This window comes from Crotalus tigris, unplaced genomic scaffold, assembly GCF_016545835.1.
Source record: "Crotalus tigris isolate CLP2741 ecotype Arizona unplaced genomic scaffold, ASM1654583v1 scf7180000024302.2721777, whole genome shotgun sequence".
Lineage (NCBI taxonomy): Eukaryota > Metazoa > Chordata > Lepidosauria > Squamata > Viperidae > Crotalus > Crotalus tigris.
This window is the reverse complement of record NW_024100474.1, coordinates 607,423-628,228: the sequence shown is the minus strand read 5'-3', so window position 1 is coordinate 628,228 and position 20,806 is coordinate 607,423. Positions and strand designations below refer to the sequence as shown.

General features: G+C 49.0%; 1 protein-coding gene across 1 annotated transcript in view; it reads left to right on the top strand.

The window, feature by feature from the left end:
- The first annotated feature begins 639 nt into the window (after positions 1-639).
- Positions 640-20,806, top strand: part of PCSK4 (proprotein convertase subtilisin/kexin type 4) — a 41,601-nt gene continuing 21,434 nt past the window's right edge. Inside the window, exons 1-8 of the mRNA XM_039324555.1 lie at positions 640-962; positions 3,550-3,654; positions 5,282-5,377; positions 7,798-7,926; positions 11,948-12,024; positions 13,911-13,999; positions 15,715-15,887; positions 19,251-19,463. Coding sequence (XP_039180489.1) covers positions 807-962; positions 3,550-3,654; positions 5,282-5,377; positions 7,798-7,926; positions 11,948-12,024; positions 13,911-13,999; positions 15,715-15,887; positions 19,251-19,463 — 1,038 coding nt within the window. The 5' untranslated portion in view covers positions 640-806. The remainder of the gene's footprint in view (positions 963-3,549; positions 3,655-5,281; positions 5,378-7,797; positions 7,927-11,947; positions 12,025-13,910; positions 14,000-15,714; positions 15,888-19,250; positions 19,464-20,806) is intronic.

Below are 20,806 nucleotides of genomic sequence, written 5' to 3'. Positions count from 1 at the left end.
CGTGTGGGGGGTTGGGATATAAAAATGTGTCAAACAGCTCTTTAAGGTGTGGCTGGACTCCTAAGTGTGCTTCAGCTCACCAAGCCTTTACAAATGCTTCTTTTCCAAATAAAACTGTGGCTGGAATTCCACGTGAGTTTGTTTGTTTTGGGCTCTTGAGCCACGTTCCAAACAACTTCATGGACAGTTTTTTGGCACACCCAGTTTATCTCTGCTTTTTCTGGGGTTGTTTCTAATCTAGTCTAGCGCTTCGGGATTTCTTCGTGGTCTCCCATCCCAAGGAGCTCCTCCCCTTTCAACTCATAAAGGAAGAGATGGGTGACGGTGGTGGTCCATTACAATGAAAGTCTATTAGGTCTCACTAAAATGGTGATTAAACTGGGCCTGGCCTTCCCTTGTTAGAACCCTTGGGCTTTTAGTGGATAACAGAAAAAAAATTAAGATAATCCCTTGTTAATTAAGCCTGGTTCTATCACAGAGGCATCTTTCAGCAGGAACCACAACTCCCAGGAGCCCTTGCGGCCAACCCTCCTTTTCCCCCCCCCCGCGCTCGTTTTCCCGCAGCGCCACCCGGCCCGATAATCCCCAATCTCCCGCCTTGGCTTCCCGTCGCCATGGCAACCAGGCGCCTCCGAACACATGGAGCGCGCCTGGCCGCTCCGCGTGTCCCGAAGGCAGCGCTGGTGTGCAAATCGAGGCCCAGGCTTCGAAGGGGCCCTAGGCCGCGTTGATGTATAAGGGGCCGGGCTCTCCCGCCGGCCCGGCCCGTGGCTCTTGAGCGGGGGGAAGACGTGCGGGGAGCCGAAATGGGCGTCTGGATGCTGCTGTTGCTGCTGCTGCTCTGCGGTGGAGCCTCCAGCGCCGCGAGCATCTACCTGAGCAGCTGGGCCGTGCGCGTCCCTAGCGGCGCCCAAGAGGCCCAGCGCCTGGCCCGCAGGCACGGGCTGCTCTACCTGGGCCAGGTGCGTCGCCCTTCCTGGTCCTGGGAAGGGCTGGCAAGGGCCTGCTTGAAGGCAGCGAGATAGCCTCTGAGCATACGTAGAGTGCAGAAAAAAACAGCAACTCCCCAGCCTTTCCCACTTACCCCTCACCTTGCCTCACGTTTTCTATGTCAGTGGGTAGACTGCCCCTGCTCTTGGAGGCTCCATCAAAGGAACATGGCTTGTTTTTTGGGGGGGGGGTTTGAGGCTTTTCTTAGGCGTCCGAAAAGGTCCTGGGTTCGTATTATGGAGCCAGACGGACATTATCAGGCCTCCTTCCGCCCTCCCCTAGCGGCCCCCCCACCCTTTGGACAGCCCCCCCCCCGTGTGCCAGCACTCCAAGATAGACTGCTCCTGAACGTGGAGGCTCCACTTAGTCAGGAAGCCTCTGATGGACTCTTCATTCTCTGTGGTTCCCCCCCTCCCAAAAAGGGTCGCACCTTCAGTTAGGAAAGCTTTTTTTGTTCTATTGGGGGGGCTTTAATTTAAATTTAATCTTTTGAGAGAAGGGGGAATTGGTACTGGGGGGGGCTGTAGCCCCGTTTCTAGCCTTCATGGGGGTTTATTTATTTATTTATGAGACTTATATACCGCTTTAAGTGCGAGCACTCTCTAAGCGGTGTACACCAGTAAGCAATGTATATATATATATTTACATTGCCCCCAACACTCTGGGTCCTCATTTGACCTACCCCGGAAGGAGGGAAGGCTGAGTCAACCTTGAGCCGGTGAGATTTGAACCGCTGACCTGCTGAACACAGTCAGCTAAAGTGGCCTGCAGTACTTGCACTCTAACTGCTGCGCCACCTCGGTTCTTTCTGAGTTGGGGGCAGGTGCCAGGGGGCTTTTCTGAAGCGCGGAGCCCCAGGATGGGACATGGAGACCCCCAACCCATCTTGCAACCAGCAGAAAAAGCAAACACTGCAAGAATTCCTTGCTTGCATGGAGCCTGTGGGTGTATGCATGCATGTATGCATTGTATAAGCTGTATGTATGTATGTATGTATGTATGTGTGTGTGTGTGGGGGGTCACATTAGGGGTCCCCCTGGCAAGGGAAGGTTTTTACTGAATGGATAAACCTGAAAATATTGTGAGACACCAATGCATCAAATGTTGTTTATTATTTTATTTTGGTTTGTCGCACAGTCCGCCAGGTGTTCAGACTGGATTTGGGGCATTCCTGTCTACCTATCAAGTCCAATATTATTATTATTTTTATTATTATTATTATTAAATTGATACGCTGCCCATCCTTTCTATTTCCAGAGGGTGAGAACCGAGTCTTGCAATGCAGAGGTCTTGCATCATTTCTGTTAAACTATTTGCTCCTCCTCCTCCTCCTTAAAAACCAGGCCATCTCCTGCTTAATCAGATTAATGGGATCTATTTTGAAAGATATGCAATCAGGCCTGGGAAAGCAGATCCCAGAGAGAGATGGTTTCGGGGGGGGGGGGGGGGGAAAAGAAGAGGAAGCAGATCCCAAGTGATTTTTCCTCTTATGATCCAAGAGGCTCTTTGCTTATTTTGCAGTCTGTAAGAGAAAGAGGGCTTTGGAAATCCAAAGGAATCAACTAGAGGCCTGGGGTGGGGTGGGGTGGGGTGGAAGGAAGCCATATTGCAGAAGATTGAGGAGAAGCCATTTTAGTTCTGCACAGGTGTTAATACCGTTCTGGCAGCAATTAGGCCATTTTTAAAAAATCTGTCCACCTTCATAACTTTCAGCTACGTGGACTTCAACTCACTGCTGGCTGGGGAATTCTGGGAATCGAAGTCCACTGTCTCAAAGTGGCCATGGATGAGATATGCTATCCTAGAGGCACATTTTAGCCAAGTTTTTCCTCCATCTCTCTGCTTCAGCAGGGGGCTGGACTAGAAGACCTCTAAGGTCCCTTCCAGCTACTATTCTATTCTATTCTATTCTATTCTATTCATTCTGAATTCTATTCTATTCTTTCTGAATTCTATTCTTTCTGAATTCTATATTCTATTCTATTCTGAATTCTATTCTATTCTATTCATTCTGAATTCTATTCATTCTGAATTCTATTCTATTCTTTCTGAATTCTATATTCTATTCTATTCATTCTGAATTCTATTCTATTCATTCTGAATTCTATTCATTCTGAATTCTATTCTATTCATTCTGAATTCTATATTCTATTCATTCTGAATTCTATTCTATTCATTCTGAATTCTATTCATTCTGAATTCTATTCATTCTGAATTCTATTCTATTCATTCTGAATTCTATATTCTATTCTATTCATTCTGAATTCTATTCTATTCATTCTAAATTCTATTCATTCTGAATTCTATTCTATTCTATTCATTCTGAATTCTATTCTATTCATTCTGAATTCTACACTATTCTATTCATTCTGAATTCTATTCTATTCTATTCATTCTGAATTCTATTCTATTCTATTCTGTATTTTTGTTTTCTCTATTCTATTCTATTCTATTCTATTCTATTCTGTTCTGTTCTATTCTATTCTATTCTATTCTGCATTCCTACTCTACTCCTTTTCCTGGCGAAGCTGGGATAAAACTCTGCCCTTCTGCATGCAGGTGATTGCTGGAGAGCCCTACTTCCATCTGAAACACAGAGGCATGGCTCAGAAATCTTTAACCAAGCACCGGGGGTGGCATCTCCGCCTGAACAGAGACCATCAGGTAAGCCCATAGACAAGAGGGTCTCCTGAAGGCCCTCTAGTCTGACCCCCCCCCGCCAATTGCATAATACTTAGACCAGGGGTAGGCCACCTTGGCTCTTTTATGACTGGTGGACTTCAACTCCCAGAATTCCTGAGCCAGCCACGCTGAGAGGAAAGGGAGAGGTTTCCAAGCTGAGCCAGGCTGGCTGAGGAATTCTGGGAGTTGAAGTCCACGAGTCATAAAAGAGCCAAGGTTGCCTACCCCTGACTTAGACCATATTGGATTGCTCTGGCTATTCACACTTTCAGAGTTTGCCCTCTCGCCTCTTTTCTGCTAGTATTGACCGCTCTGGCACAATCTAAAAAAATGCAACCTTACCTGTCCTCCCTCCCCACCTGTTTCTCATATCACTCGACCCCAGGTGACACATCTGTTTTCTTCCTCTTTTCATTGTGTGTGTGTGTGTGTGTGTGTGTGTGTGTGTGTGTGTGTTCCCCCCCCCCTTACTCTGTCAACCCCTTCCCTTCTTTTTGTCTATCACAAGGGTCTTCAAACTTGGCCCTTTTATGACTTGTGGACTTCAACTCCCAGAATTCCTCAGCCAGCATGGGGGAACTATGGCCAAGAAGTTTCCACCCGTTGCTTCTTGTCCTGCCTTCAGGTGCTTTGGAAAATAGCTTAATTCCCTCTTCTTTATGGCAGCCCCTGAGATATTGGAATACTGCTATCATGTCCCCCCTCGTCCTTCTCTTCGTTAAACTAGACATACCCAATCCCAGCAACCGTTCCTTGTATGTTTTAGCCTCCAGTCACCTAATCATCTTTGTTGCTCTTCCCTGTACTCTTTCTAGAGTCTCAACATCTTTTTTACATCGTGGTGACCAAAACTGGATGCCGTATTCCAAGTGTGGCCTTACCAAGGCCTTGTAAAGTGGTATTAGCACTCCACGTGATCTTGATTCTATCCCTCTGTTAATTGCAGCCTAGCACTGTGTTGGCCTTTTTGGCAGCTGCAGCACATGGCTGGCTCCTATTTAGGTGATTGTCCACTAGGACTCCGAGATCCCTCTCACAGTTACTACTATTGAGCATTGTGCCACCTATGCTGTACTTGTGCATTTGGTTTTTCTTGCCTAAATGTAGAACCTTGCTTTTTTCACCATTGAATTTCATTTTGTTAGTTAGTGCCCAGTGTTCAAGTCTGTCCAGATCCTTCTGTATCTTAAGCCTGTCTTCTGGAGTGTTGGCAATTCCTGCCAGCTTGGTGTCATCTGCAAATTTGATGAGTTCCCCATCTATCCCTTCGTCCAAATCGTTGATGAAGATGTTGAAGAGCACTGGGCCCAGAACAGAGCCCTGGGGCACCCCACTACACACTTCCCTCCATATAGATGCAGTTCCATTGAGGACCACTCGCTGAGTACGGTCAGTCAGCCAGCTACGGATCCATCTGGTGGTGGTTCTGTCTACCCCACATTTTTCTATCTTGTCAAGTAGTAGGTTGTGATCTACTTTATCAAATGCCTTACTGAAGTCCAAGTAAATTATGTCCACAGCACTCCTCTGATCCACTAATTTTGTCACTTGGTCAAAGAATGCAATAAGATTGTTTACTTTGATTTAACCTCAACGGTTTTGGCTCTAGATCCCGTGGTTTGAACAGCAGGTGCTGAAGAGGCGGACAAAGAGAACAGCCACCATTGTCCCCACCGATCCATGGTTCCATAAACAGTGGTACATGGTGAGTGGGACAAAGAAGGGGAGGACTGGACCCCCAGCTCCTTTCTAAAACTTGAAAACCTTGTGTGGTCCTTGGTGCTCTCTGAGTTTGGTTGTGTTCTTGCAGACGTTTTATCACCAGACTAGGTAACATCGTCAGTGTTAGAAGGAAGCGGGGTTTGTGGGGAGGAGGGAGGAGGAGGAGGAGGAGGAGGACTGTAAGGTTGTTGGTGCTCTCTGAGCTGGGTGGTTTTCTTGCAGATGTTTCCTACCTACGTCTTCAGTTCTAGAAGGGAGTGGGGTTTGGGGGTAGGAGGAGGAGAAGGAGAAGGAGGAGAGAAGGAAAGGGAGGAGGAGGAGAAGGAGAAGAAGGAGAAGAGAAGGGAGGAGGAAGAGGAGGAGGAGAAGGAGAAGGATGACAAAGAGAAGGAAATGAAGGAGGAGGAGAGAAGGAAAGGGAGGAGAAGGAGAGAAGGAAAGGGAGGAGGAGGAGGAGGAGGAGAAGAGAAGGAAAGGAAAGGGAGGAGGAAGAGGAGGAGGAGAGAAGGAAATGGAGGAGAAGGAGAAGAAGGAGAAGAGAAGGAAGGGGAGGAGGAGAAGAAGAAAGAAGAGAAGGAAAGGGAGGAGGAGGAGGAGGAGAAGAGAAGGAAAAGGAGGAGGAAGAGGAGGAGGAGAGAAGGAAATGGAGGAGAAGGAGGAGAAGAGAAGGAAGGGGAGGAGAAGGAGAAGAAGGAGAGAAGGAAAGGGAGGAGGAGGAGAAGAAGAAAGAAGAGGAAAGGGAGGAGGAGGAGGAGAAGAGAAGGAAAGGGAGGAGGAGAGAAGGAAATGGAGGAGAAGGAGAAGAAGGAGAAGAGAAGGAAGGGGAGGAGAAGGAGAAGGAAAGGGAGGAGGAAGAGGAGGAGAAGAAGGAGAAGGATGAGAAAGAAGGAAAGGGAGGAGGAAGAGAAGAAGGAGAAGGATGAGAAAGGGAGGAGAAGGAGAAGAAGGAGAAGAGAAGGAAGGGGAGGAGAAGGAGAGAAGGAAAGGGAGGAGGAGAAGAAGGAGAAGGAAAGTGAGGAAGAGGAGGAGAAGAAGGAGGATAAGAAAGAAGGAAAGGGAGGAGGAAGAGGAAGAGAAGGATGAGAAAGGAAAGGGAGGAGGAGAAGGAGGAGAAGGAGGAGAAGGAGAGAAGGAAAGGGAGGAGAAGGAGAAGAGAAGGAAGGGGAGGAGGAGAAGGAGGAGAGAAGGAAAGGGAGGAGGAGGAGAAGCAGGAGAAGAGAAGGAAAGGGAGGAGGAGAAGAAGAAAGAAGAGAAGGAGAAGAAGGAGAGAAGGAAAGAGGGAGGAGGAGGAGGACTGTAGGGTCATTGGTGCTCTCTGAGCTGGGTGGTCTTCTTGCAGATGTTTCATTACCCAACTACTAGATAACGGGAGTGGGGTTCGGGAGGAGGAGGAGGAGGCGGAGGAGGAGACTGGGGGGTCCTTGATGGTCTCTGAGCCGGGTCATTTTCTTGCAGACGTTTCATTAGCCAACTAGTCAACATCATCAGTGCCCTTGATAATGAAACATCTGCAAGAAAGCAACCAGGCTCAGAGAGCACCAAGGACCCCACAGTCTCCTCCTCCTCCTCCCGCTCTCCTTCGCCCCCACTCTTTAAGCCACCCTCCCTTCTAGCTCTGACGACCTTCCCTAACTGGGTCAAGAACCATCTGCAAGTGAAGAGTCAAACTCGGAGAGCACCAAAGGACCCTAAAGTTCAACTCCGAGCTACATATAATCTCTTCCACCGGTACGTGTAGACCTTGTCCTAGGACAGGGGTGGGGAGCCTTGGCTCTTTCATGACCAGAATTCCTGAGCCAGGGTAACCCCCTCCAATATATATTGCATAAACATCACACACACACACACACACAGGCCAGAGAAACGACAACAGTCTAATTTAGATGGCTATCTCATGGTTCCGACAGATGAAACTCCTCAAAAGAACTTTGAGGCGTTGTTTACCTTAAAGAATCTTTTATTCAGGAAACAAAGTATCGGCACTACATAGTCGAAGCCCAAAACTAAATCCCCCTCCCCTGGATACAAAGTAACAAAGCACAATTCCCTCCTCCCATAAACAGTCATAAATCACATTCCCCAATCAGCTTGAAGCGAGGGCTTCCTCCCCAGCTCTCCAGCCCGGCCCAAACACTATCAGGTCTGGGCCCGACGTCCTTGGGTTCCCACGGCTGAGCTATTATTGTGATGACTAGCTGGACTCTCATCCCCATTCCCCCTCCCAGCAGCAACTAACTCTAAAAGCAACAGAGAAAAATGGCTGCATTTCCATCTGTTGTCAAAGCAAGAGCGGCCTTGACAGGATACACATACCCGGCGAGAAAAACGAAGAAAGGATCATGGCGGTCAGAAAGCCCTCCTTGAACCCCAATCTCCCCCCAACCGTTCCCTTTTCCGTTGCAGAACAACGATGTCACCCCAGACCTCAACGTCCTCACGGCATGGAGCCAGGGCTACACCGGCTTAGGCGTAGTGGTGAGCATTCTGGACGACGGGGTCGAGAAGAACCATCCTGACCTTGTGGCAAACTACGTGAGTGTATCACACACACACACACACACACACACACCCCTGGTGGAGACAGATGGAGGAGGGAGACCACGGGGCGTGTGTAGAAATGAACTCAATACCACCTTGGGGCAACTTGCAGGCCGCCAAGCGTGCTGGGGGGGTCTGTCCAAGTGCTGTGGGTGGTCTTCAGGCTGATTGCAAGTTCTGGCAGGCCTAGGATGGGGAGGAGGGGGGGGCAGCGGCTGCAGATCGGTGAAGGGTGTTTAATGGAAACTGAGCAAGACTTGGGGGGCCTGCCCCCGAGAGAAGGGAGCCGACCCTCTTCTCCAAAGCCCCCCAAGGCAGGACAAGAAGCAACGGAGGGAAACTCACCAAGGAGAGAAGCAACCTAGAACTAAGGAGAAACTTCCTGACAGTGAGAACAATTAACCAGTGGAACAACCTGCCTCCAGAAGCTGTGGAGGCTCCATTACTGGGGTTTTTTAAGACTGGAGTGGACAGCCACTTGTCTGAAATGGTATAGGGTTTCCTGCCTGAGCAAGGGGGTTGGACTAGAAGACCTCCAAGGTCCCTTTCAAGTCTGTTATTCTGTTAAATGAGGAAGGAAGGAAAGGAAAGGAAAGGAAAGGAAAGAAGGAAGGAAGGAAGGAAGGAAGGAAGGAAGGAAGGAAGGAAGGAAGGAAGGAAGGAAGGAAGGAAGGAATTTCCTGACAGTGAGAACAATTAACCAGGGGAACAACCTGCCTCCAGAAGAAGTGAAGGCTCCAACACTGGAAGCTTTTAAGAAGAAACTGGACAGCCATCTGTCCAAAATGGTATAGGGTTTCCTGCCTGAGCAGGGGGTTGGACTAGATGACCTCCAAGGTCCCTTCCAACTCTATCATTCTGGTAATTAATCAGTGGAACCGCTTGCCACCAGTGTTCCAGCACCGGAGGTTTTTAAGAAGAGACTGGACAAGCGTTTGTCTGAAATGGTAATACGGTCTCCTGCTTGAGTAGGGGCTGGACTAAAAGACCTCCAAGGCCCCTTCCAGCTCTATCATTCTGGTAATTAATCAGTGGAACCGCTTGCCACCAGTGTACCAGCACCGGAGGTTTTTAAGAAGAGACTGGACAAGCGTTTGTCTGAAAGGGCATAGGGTCTCCTGCTTGAGCAGGGGGTTGGACTAGAAGTATTCCAATATCTCAGGGGCTGCCATAAAGAAGAGGGAATTAAGCTATTTTTCAAAGCACCTGAAGGCAGGACAAGAAGCAACGGATGGAAACTGATCAAGGAGAGAAGCAACCTAGAACTAAGGAGAAACTTCCTGACAGTGAGAACAATTAATCAGTGGAACAACCTGCCTCCAGAAGCGGTGAATGCTCCAACACTGGAAGTTTTTAAGAAGAGACTGGGCAGCCACTTGTCCGAAATGGTGTAGGGTTTCCTGCCCGAGCAGGGGGTTGGACTAGATGACCTCCAAGGTCCCTTCCAACTTTACTAATATGAACACCTCCAAATCACCAACTCTGTGATTTAATGAAAAGAAGGACTAGAGGTGACATCATAGCCGTCTTCCAGTATTTGAGGGGCTGGCACAAATTGGGAGGGGGGGTTGTTGTCAACCTCTTCTCCCAGCCACCCGGAAGCAGGACAAGAAACGACGGATGGAAACTAATCAAGCAACCTGAAGTTAGGGAGAAATTTCCTGACCGCGAGAACAATTAACCAGAGGAACAGCTTGCCACCAGAACGTGTGGGCGCTCCCTCACTGGAGGCTTTTAAGAAGAGACTGGACAGCCACAACTAAGGAGGAACTTCCTGACCGTGAGAACAATTAACCAGTGGAACGGCTTGCCACCAGAAATTGCAGGTGCTCCATCACTGGAATCCCAAAGAGGCTTTTTTTTTTTCCAAAAGGCAACTGGACTTTGTTTTTTTTCCTGGAAAACGTTTCGTTTCTCATCCAAGAAGCTTCTCCGGTTCTGACTGAATGGGGGAGGATGGAGATCCGTTCGTCCTCCCGCACCATTCGAAGGGGGTTCATCCCAAAGTGCACCGCTTAAATGTCTACGGAGATTCTCCCTCATCCAGGCCACGGTTGTCCCAAAGGGGCTTTTTTTTCCCAAAAGGCAACTGGATTTTTCTTGCTTTTTTCCTGCAAGACGTTTCGCTACTTGTCCAGGAAGCTTCTCCGGTTCTGACTGAACGGTGGAGAACGGAAGGATCTATGTGCCTTAGCACAGTGGTGGCGAACCTATGGCACGTGTGCCAGAAGCGGCACTCAGAGCCCTCTCTGTGGGCATGCGCACCATGCCCTGGCGATGGCAACTGTCCCTCTCCAATTAGCCGCCCGCTAACTCGCTGAGCTCCCACGTGGCTGGATGCATCCCAGCTGTCGGCCGGCCGTCCAGCTCAGAGGCGGCTTCTCTGAAGTGCTGGCGGTGGGCTGCGGAGCCCCAGAGCGCGCCAGTCGAGGGGCTGGCAGGCTGTGGCTGCTGACGGACACTGTCGGCCCCCATGCGCTCACCGGCTTGTGTGTGCAGGGGCCGATGGTGTCAGGGGCCGATGGTGTGTGCAGGGGCCGATGGTGTCAGGCAGCAGCCACCCCAGCCCGTGCCTCGCCTTGCCCTACAACAGTGGCACCTCCGCCCAGCCTGTATTGTGATTCTGTGCCAGCCTGTGCTCCCAACAGCTGAGTCTGAGGAATCTGAGGAGGAGGTGGAGGGGGCATTTGAAGGGCCATCAGGGGCAGAGGAAGGCTCTGATGAATTACAGGAATCACGGTTTGATGCAGAGCCTGGGCCCTCCAGTCGTGTTCCTGATGAAGCTCAGCTGTGTGAGGAGAATGAGTCAGACTCAAAGGACTCACACCTGATGGACATGCTAATTGATGCATGCACACGTCGTCAATTAGCGAGAGTAAATCAGCAGCAGTCAATACGGCAACTCCAGGGTCAAAGGAGAAGGCACTGAGAGGCAACGCCTTGGGACTGCTGTATAAAAAGGGAAGGTGTGGCGGTGCTGGTTGCTGAAGGCAACCGTTTGCAAAGTGCTTCTTTGGATCCTGGTCTGTTCGTCTTGCTTGTGACTACTCTTCTGTTTGCATCGTGTTTCCTGTGGACTATTTCCTTCCTTTGGACTTGAGTTTTAATCTTTGTGTTTTGGACTATTTGGCAGGTTTGTCACCCATATTAAAAGAGGTTTGTTTTGTTTTAAAGTCTCCAGCCTATTATATCAACAGGGGTTTGGTCCTTGTGCCTTTAACAAGGACGGCTGTAGGCTGGGATAGAACAACCTGCCAGAGCCCCCCCCCAAGCCTGCCCGACCCCCACAAGCAACATGAGGGGTGACTCACCTTGGCCACACCCAGCCAGTCTGTCCTGAGCACAGTCATGCCCGCCCAGCGAGCCCTTACGCCTAGACGTAGGTGCACACTGGGAGTTTATTCGCTTCCTGGCGGCTCCCAAAATGACCGAGGCGGTGATGCTAGGGCTAGCCTGGTTAGACAAATGGAAGCCGTTGATCTGGAATGAGAACCATGAGGCTACCTATAGGGCCTGATCCCCCCGTTGATTCAACAGTTGTTGCAGGGCATCTTAGGCCACCCAATGAGCGAGCGCACCTGGCCGACTCACCGCCTCCGGGCCGTGATAAATAAGTGGGTTTTGGGTTGCAGTTTGGGCACTCGGGCTCTAAAAGGTTCGCCACCCCTGCCTTAGCAGTCCTCTGGTCGTTTGTGCTCCCTCTGAGAGCCGTTGAGGTTGGTCTGCGCCCTCGGCGCCACCCGGGTGGGAGCAGGGTCCCCCCTGGGAGTTGAAGTCTGCCCCTCTTCCAAGTTGCTCAGGTTCACGGCTGGTGCTGTATGGTAGAACCACCCGTCTTCTCATCGGCCTCTCCCCCAGCCCCACCCCCAGCCCCCCCAAAAGGGGGCTCCCGAAACTCTCTGGTCCTCTGCATGTTATTTCTGCTCCTCCCAGAGTTCACCAGTCCCCAAACTCTCCCCCAAAGGCTGTTCGGAGCCTGGCTAGCCCCCCGTCCTTCTGCTCTCTCTCCCCCCAGGACCCTCTGGCCAGCTACGACTTCAACGACAACGATCCGGACCCTCAGCCGCGATACAACCGGTGGAATGAGAACAGGTAGGGGTGTGTGAGTGAGTGTGTGTGCGTGTGTGCTGGGGAGAGGGGGGTTGCGTGTTCGCCCACTCTCTTGGAGACTGGAGCTTCCCTTTTCTCCTGGCCGGCCTGGGAAAGCTGGCCAAGGATTGTGAGGGTTGTAGTCTGGAGTCCCAGTTTAGCTTGCCTGCCCCGATTTAGGAGACTTTTCAGAATAATAAGGTTGGGAGGGATTCTGTGTGGTCCACCCTTCCTTCCTTCCTTCCTTCCTTTCTGTCCTTCCTTCCTTCCTTCCTTCCTTCCTTCCTTCCTTCCTTCCTTCCTTCCTTCTTTCCTGTTTTCTTTCTTTCTTTCTTTCTTTCCTTCCTACCTTCCCTTTCTTTCTTTCTTTCTTTCTTTCTTTTCTTTCTTCCTTCTCTCCCTTCTTCCTTCCTTTCTTTCCTTCCTTCCCTTCCTCTTCTTTCTTTCTTTCTTTCGTTCTTTCTTTCTTTCTTTCTTTCTTCCTTCTCTCCCTTCTTTCCTTCCTTTCTTTTTCTTTCTTTCTTTCCTTCCTACCTTCCCTTCCTCTTCTTTCTTTCTTCTTTCTTCTCTCCCTTCTTTCCTTCCTTCCTTCCTTTTTCTTTCTTTCCTTCCTACCTTCCCTTCCTCTTTCTTTCTTTCTTTCTTTCTTCTTTCTTCCTTCTCTCCCTTCTTTCCTTCCTTCCTTTTTCTTTCTTTCCTTCCTACCTTCCCTTCCTCTTCTTTCTTTCTTTCTCTCCTTCCTACCTTCCCTTTCTTTCTCTTTCTTTCTTTCTTTCTTTTCTTTCTTCCTTCTCTCCTTTCCTTCCTTCCTTCCTTTCTTTCCTTCCTTCCCTTCTTCTTTCTTTCCTTCCTTCCTTCCTTTTTCTTTCTTTCCTTCCTACCTTCCCTTCCTCTTTCTTTCTTTCTTTCTTTCTTTCTTTCTTTCTTTCTTCTTTCTCTCCCTTCTTTCCTTCCTTTCTTTTTCTTTCTTTCTTTCCTTCCTACCTTCCCTTCCTCTTCTTTCTTTCTTCTTTCTTCTTTCTTCCTTCTCTCCCTTCTTTCCTTCCTTCCTTTCTTTTTCTTTCTTTCCTTCCTACCTTCCCTTCCTCTTCTTTCTTTCTTTCTCTCCTTCCTACCTTCCCTTTCTTTCTCTTTCTTTCTTTCTTTCTTTTCTTTTCTTTCTTCCTTCTCTCCCTTCCTTCCTTCCTTTCTTTCCTTCCTTCCCTTCTTTCTTTCCTTCCTTCCTTCCTTTTTCTTTCTTTCCTTCCTACCTTCCCTTCCTCTTTCTTTCTTTCTTTCTTTCTTCTTTCTTCCTTCTCTCCCTTCTTTCCTTCCTTCCTTTCTTTTTCTTTCTTTCCTTCCTACCTTCCCTTCCTCTTCTTTCTTTCTTTCTTTCTCTCCTTCCTACCTTCCCTTTCTTTCTCTTTCTTTCTTTCTTTCTTTCTTTCTTTCTTTCTTTCTTTTCTTTCTTCCTTCTCTCCCTTCCTTTCTTTCTTTCCTTCCTACCTTCCCTTCCTCTTTCTTTCTTTCTCTTTCTTTTTTCTTTCCTTCCTACCTTTTCTTTCTTTCTTTCTTCATTCCTTCTCTCCCTTCCTTCCTTTTTTTCTTTTCTTCCTACCTTCCCTTCCTCTTCTTTCTTTGTTTTTCTTTCTTTGTTTTTTTCTCTCCTTTCTTTTTTCCTCCTTTCCTTCTTTCTGTCTTTATTTTTTATTCTTTCTTTCTCTCATTCCTACCTTCCCTTCCTCTACTTCCTTCCTTCCTTCCTACTCCCTCCCTCCCTCCCTCCCAACTCTATTATTCTATGATTCTATAAGAGTCTCCTGCCTGAGCAAAGGGTTGGACTAGAAGATCCCTTAAGGTCCCTCCCAGCTCTGTGAGTCTGTTATTCTCTCTTTTGCCCTTTCTTTCAGACACGGCACACGCTGCGCCGGGGAGGTGGCTGCCACTGCTAACAACCACGTCTGTGGAGCCGGTATCGCCCACGGGGCCAAAATTGGGGGTATGTGGCCTCTTTGTGACTTTGCGTAGGTTGGAGCCGTGGGGGGCATCACAACAGGGACAAGGCAGGTCGCTGGACGTGCATGGAAAATTCTTGGCCGAGTAAAAATTCCAGATTCGCGTGGGAGAATCTGAATTCCTGAGCCTGGAGTCCAAAAGGGATGGTTTGCTTGCAACTGTCTCTCAACCTTGGCCATTTTTAAGATGGGCGGACTTCAATTCCCAGGATTCCTCTGGCCAGCCATGCATGGCTGGCCGGAGGAATCCTGGGAATTGAAGTCCGCCCATCTTAAAAATGGCCAAGGTTGAGAAACGCCGGTTTTAGAGACATCTATCTCACTTGCCTTTCTTCTCTGCTTTCTTCTGAATTTCAAGCCTTTTAATAAAAGTCGGAGTAGCCGACTGCAACATCCCCGTGGTCATGTGATCAAAATTCAGACACTTGGAAACTGGTCCATATTTATGACGGTTGCCATGTCCCGGGGTCACGTGATCCCTTTTGTGACCTTCTCACAAGCAAAGTCCATGGAGGAGCCAGACTGACTTAACAACCAGGCTACTAACTTAACAGCCGCAGTGATTCAAAGCTGTGGCAAGAAAAAAAAAATGGGGCAAAACTCACTTAACAAATGTCCTTTCGTGGTCGTGAAGTCGAGGATTACCTGTACGTCAACCCATATAGTGTGGCTGCAGTATTATTCTCTATCCTTCTTATTATCTTCTTCTCTTTCCCCATTTATCATTACTATTATCGTTATTATTGACCATCGCACAGTCAGCCAGATGTTCAGACTGGGTTTGGCCATTTTTTCTACCTATCGAGTCCTTACCCAGGACCTGGGATAGGCACATCTGGATGTTTGATGGTGTTACGGCTATCGTCACAGGATGATGATAGAAATAGACTTATATACCGCTTCACAGAGCTTTCACAGCCCCCTCTAAGCGGTTTACAGAGTCAGCATCTTTGCCCCCAACCATCTGGGTCCTCATTTTACCAACCTCGGAAGGACGGAAGGCTGAATCAACCTTGAGCCGGTCAGGATCGAACTGCTGGCAGTGGGCAGAATTAGACTGCAATGCTGCATTCTAACCACTGCACCACCATGGCTCGCCCTTCCTTCCTTCCTTCCTTCCTTTCTTCCTTCCTTCCTTCCTTCCTTCCACCCTCCCTCCCTCTCCCTTCCTTCCTTCCTTCCTTCCTTCCTTCTTCCCACTCTCCTTCCTTCCTTTCTTCCTTCCACCCTCCCTCCCTCTCTCCCTTCCTTCCTTCCTTCCTCCGTCCCTCCCTCCCCTCTCTCCCTTCCTTTCCTTCCTTCTTCCCTCTTCTTCCTTCCTTCCTTCCTCCCACCATTCCTCCCTCCCTCCTTCTTTCCTTCCTTCCTTCCTTCCACCCTTCCTCCCTCCCTCTCTCCCTTCCTTCCTTCCTTCTTCCCACTCTCCTTCCTTCCTTCCTCCCTCCCTCCCTCCCCTCTCTCCCTTCCTTCTTTCCTTCCTTCTTCCCTCTTCTTCCTTCCTTCCTTCCTCCCACCATTCCTCCCTCCCTCCTTCTTTCCTTCCTTCCTTCCTTCTTCCCACTCTCCTTCCTTCCTTCCTCCCTCCCACCATTCCTCCCTCCCTCCCTCCCTCCTTCCTTCCTTCTTCCAAAAACAAGTCAGCACAGACAAAGTACAGCTTCCCCAAATGTCTCCTGCTTCCTTCTCGTTCTCCCTCCAGGCGTGAGGATGCTGGATGGCGACGTGAACGACATCGTGGAGGCCCAGTCGCTGAGTCTCCAAACCCAGCACATCGACATCTACAGCGCCAGCTGGGGCCCCGAGGATGACGGGAAGACGGTGGACGGCCCGGGGGTCCTAGCCAGAGAGGCCTTCCGCAAGGGGGCAGCCAACGTGAGAGGGGGGGCCCCCTCTGTTTTGGGGGGGAGATTGAAGTGCTGTGTCTGTTCCGGAATGGGACAACTCGCCACGGCCATTGCTGCCAATTTGCCATACAGCCATTGGTGGCGCGGTGGTGAGAATGCAGCATTGCAGGCTAATTCTGCATTTCACTGCCAGCAGTTCGATCTTGACCGGCTCAAGTTTGACTCGGCCTTCCGTCCTTCCGAGATCGGTGAAAGGAGGACCCAGATGGTTGGGGGCAAATAGGCTGATTCTCTAAACCGCTTAGAGAGGGCTGTGAAAGCGCTGTGAAGCGGTATATAAGTCTAAGTGTTGTTGTTCTTCTCTCCTTCCTTCCCTTCTTCTTCTCCTGCTTGAGCAGGGGGCTGGACTAGAAGACCTCCAAGGTCCCTTCCAGCTCTATTCTGATTCTGATTCCCTCTCCTTCCTTCACGCCTTTTTCTTTCTACCTTTCTTTTCTTTCCTTCCCTCTACTCTCTCCTTCCTTCTCTTCTTTTTCTCCATTTTCTCCTTCTCTCCTGCTCCCTCCATCTCTTATTTCCCTTCTCTTTTTCTCTCCCTCTTCTTTCTTTCCTTACTCCCTCCTTTTTATTTCTCCTTTTTGTTCTTTCCCTCCCTTCCTTCCCTTCCTTCCTTCCTTCCTTCCTTCCTTCCTTCCTTCCTCTTATAAGAGTTGGGATGGTGCTGTGATTTGAATGCAACATTGCAGGCTAACTCACTGCCCACTGCCAGCAGTTCGATCCTGACCAGCTCAAGGTTGACTCAGCCTTCCATCCTTCCGAGAGCGGTAAAAGGAGGATCTCCTGCCTTGTGCAGGGGGTTGGTCTAGAAGACCTCCAAGGTCCCTTCCAGCTCTATTCAGATTCTGATTCCCTCTCCTTCCTTCACGCCTTTTTCTTTCTACCTTTCTTTTCTTTCCTTCCCTCTACTCTCTCCTTCCTTTCCTTCTTTTTCTCCATTTTTTCTTTCTCTTCTGCTATTTCCATCTCTTATTTCCCTTCTCTTTTTCTCTCCCTCTTCTTTCCACTCCTCCCTCCCTCCCTTTTTCTTTCTCCTTTTCTTTCATTCTCTTCCTTCCTTTCTCTTGTAAAGCGCCGTGGTGACGCAGTGGTTAGAAGGCAGAATTGCAAGCTGACTCTGCCCAGTGCCACCAGTTCGATCCTGACCGGCTCAAGGTTGACTCGGCCTTCCGTCCTTCCAAGGTCGGTAAAATGAGGACCCAGATTGTTGGGGGCCAATAGGCTGACTCAGAGAGGGCTGTAAAGGAGTACGAAGCGGAAGTGCTATTGCTATTCTCTCCCTCTTTCCCTCCCTCTCCTTTCATGCCCTTTTCCTTCTACCTTTCTTTTCTTTCCTTCCCTCTTCTCTCTCCTTCCTTCCCTTCTTTTTCGCCATTTTTTTTCTTTCTCTCCTGCTCCCTCCATCTCTTATTTCCCTTCTTTTTCTCTCCCTCTTCTTTCCTTACTTACTCCCTCCTTTTTATTTCTCCTTTTTGTTCTTTCCCTCCCTCCCTCCCTTCCTTTCTCTTGTAAAAAGCCATGATGGCGCCGTGGTTAGAATGCAGCATTGCAGGCTGACTCTGCCCACTGCCTGGAGTTCGATCCTAAAGACTCCAAGTCAAACTCAGCCTTCCGTCCTTCCGAGGTCGGTAAAATGAGGACCCAGATTGTTGGGGGCAAATAGGCTGACTCTGTAAACCGCTTAGGGCTGTAAAGGCAGCGTGAACTGGTATATAATTATTGCTATTTTCTCCCTCCTTCCCTCTGTCTCTCCTTCCTTCCCTTCTCTTTCTCCATTTTTCCTTTCCCTCCTCCCTCCATCTCTTATTTCCCTTCTCTTTTTCTCTCCCTCTTCTTTCCTCTCCTTTCTTTTTTCTTCCTTCCTTTCCTTCCTTCCTTCTCTTTCTTTCTCTTGTAAGAGCTGTGATGGCGCCGTGGTTAGAATGCAGCATGGTAGGTTGACTCTGCCCACTGCCAGCAGTTCGATCCTGACCAGCTTAAGGTCGAACTCAGCCTTCCGTCCTTCCAAGGTCGGTAAAATGAGGACCCAGGCTCTTGGGGGCAAATAGGCTGTAAACCGCTTAGAGAGGGACGTGAAAGCGCTGTGAAGTGGTATACAAGTCTAAGGGCTAGTGCTGTTCCTACAGCCAACTCACTGTGGCCAACCTGCCGTGGGACAACTTGCTGCAGGACAATTCAATCATTTTATTTAATTATTTAAAATAATTAAAACAATTATTTTAGCTTCTGTCCTTCCCACTTTATTTTATCCCTCTTCCTGCATCCTTTGTTTCATGCTTCTATTCTACCATCATCCGGGTCACGGTTGTCCCCAAAGGTGCTTTTTTTTTTTCAGAGGCAAATTGGACTTTCTTGTTTTTCCTTTGAAGACGTTTCGCTTCTCATCCCAGAAGTTTCTTCAGCCCTGTCTGGATGGTGGGGAAGGGAAGGATTTATACTTCTTGCAGACGGCTGGTCATTTGTCTTCTTTGAGAGAGTCGTTGAGGGCACTTGGAGGTTCACCTGTGTCCTCAGGGTCAGCTGAGTGGTGCAAATGGGGGTGCAGCCTCCTTGCAACTGCTGAAACACAGTCCTTTAACTCAGTTCCCAGAAGGCTGCTCACCCATTTCCACCACTCAGGTGACCCTCAGGACACAGACAAACCCCCAAGTGGCCTACGACTCTCTCAAAGAAGGCAAATGACCAGCTCTGTCTGCAAGGAGTATAAATCCTTCCACTCTCCACCATCCGGTCAGAGTTGAAGAAGCTTCTGGGAGGAGAAGCAAAATGTCTTCAAAGGAAAAACCCAAGAAAGTCCGGTTACATCTTTAAAAAGCACCTTTGGGGTTCACTTGGGTAGTTGGAAGCCCCCCGGGAACGTCACAAAGGGGGATCACGTGACCCCCCGGACGTGGTGAAGACCTGCCAGTTGTCCCGCGCCTGAATTTCGATCCCGTGGCATAAGGGCAGCGGCTACTCCGAAGTCAATTTTCTCAATGCTGTCCAGACTTCAAGCGGTTGTTAAACGGACGGTCGTACATAGCGGATTACCTCTACAGGCAGTCCTCAACTTACGACCATAATGGAGCCCAACGTTTCTGTTGTTACGTGGGAGATGCGTTGTGAATTTTACCCCATTTTACGAACCTTTCTTGCCACCGTTGCTAAGCGGATTGCTGCAATTGTTAAGTTCTCCATTGACTTCGCTTGCCGGAAAAGTCACAAAAAGAGGATCACATCACCCCGGGGACACGGCCACTGTCGTGGGGAACGCTGCAACGGCGATGAACGGTGTGAAAAACGGTGAAACTTGGGACGGTCACTAAATGAAACTCATTCCGCCTTCTCCCCGCAGGGACGCGGAGGGCTGGGCTCTCTCTTCGTCTGGGCCTCCGGGAACGGCGGCCTTCGGAAGGACAACTGCAATTGCGACGGCTACACCAACAGCATCTACACCTTATCCGTGGGCAGCAGCACCAAGAGCGGCCGGGTGCCTTGGTACAACGAGGCCTGTGCCTCCACCCTCACCACCACCTACAGCAGCGGGGCCAAGGGCGAGAAGCAGATTGTGAGACCCCCGGACGGGGTGGGAGGTGGGCAAGGGGATCACATCTCCCCTCCCCTCTGAAAGGCGAAGAGTATCTGAAAGACACAAGCCAGGAAAAAAAACCAAAGGGACAAGTACCAACTGGCTGGGGCATTCTGGGAGTTGAAGTCCAGCCCACCTTAAAGTCGCTTCGGTTGACGCGCGTTGAGGCCGAGGCTGGGAAAATTCCATCCTTCAAATTTAAGCTCATTATTTGGAACAGATAGAATATATCTAGAATATATTCACATGTATTCAGTTCATCTGAGCGTGCCTTTCGGCCTCAGATGCGACCTGGCCCACTTCTAGCTGAATTCAACGGAGGTAAACACGAGGGCAATTTGGAAATAAACCTCTGTTTGGTTATCAATGACAAGACGCTGGCAGATACAGAACTTTTATCATAAACATTAGACCAGTGGTTCTTAACCTTTTTGAACGAATCGCCCCCTTGAGCCAATGAGGAAGTTGTCATTGCCCCCCTCCCCCAACATAACCTCTCAATCACAACATAGGAAATAATTCTTCAATTTATGCAAACACTTTTTTTTTTCTTTAAAATTGTCATCAGGACATATCGATGCAAATAATTTATGTCCAGTCTTTTTCCCATATCTCAATTGTTTGAAAAATTTTGGTGCCACCCGTCACTTTATTCCCAAACTTCATGATACATGTATTTCATTATTATCTTATTTATTCAAGACACTTAAATGTAATGACCACTGAAAACAAAATTTAGTTGCAAGAAAGTAAAATGCCCGAAAAGAAAAACAGTAACATTTAATGATTGAATTACAAGTGAAATTTAAGACGCAAAAAGAAATATAAAAAGGGTAGAGGCGGCTGCGCAACGCGCATGAAGATAAGCGATGCGTATTCACATGTACGGCGTTCTGTACTGATGCTAGCTGGAGGAACATTTGAAAACACAATTCAATCCACTAATAGCGAGCGATCTGATATTTTTGTATGACAGATATGCAGCGATTCACTGTACGAAAAAGTCTCAAAAGTGTCCCCAAAACGTCTCGCTCCATCACCCCCGTATCGCCCCCTTTTCGTTCTATCGCCCCCCTGAAAAATGAAATCGCCCCCTGGGAAGCAATATCACCCAGGTTAAGAACCACTGCATTAGACAACTACAACATGACCTGACTTTTCGACATAATCGCCATTCCAGTGGAGGCCCTCGTCAACGTCTTACAAAGTTTGAAATTCCTGTCGTCATCGCTCAGTGCCAAATCTGGGCTATGGGTGTGTGTGTGATCAAAAACATCCCAATGGAACTGCTTCTGAACTTCTTGGGTGCGTCTAGCGGTGTG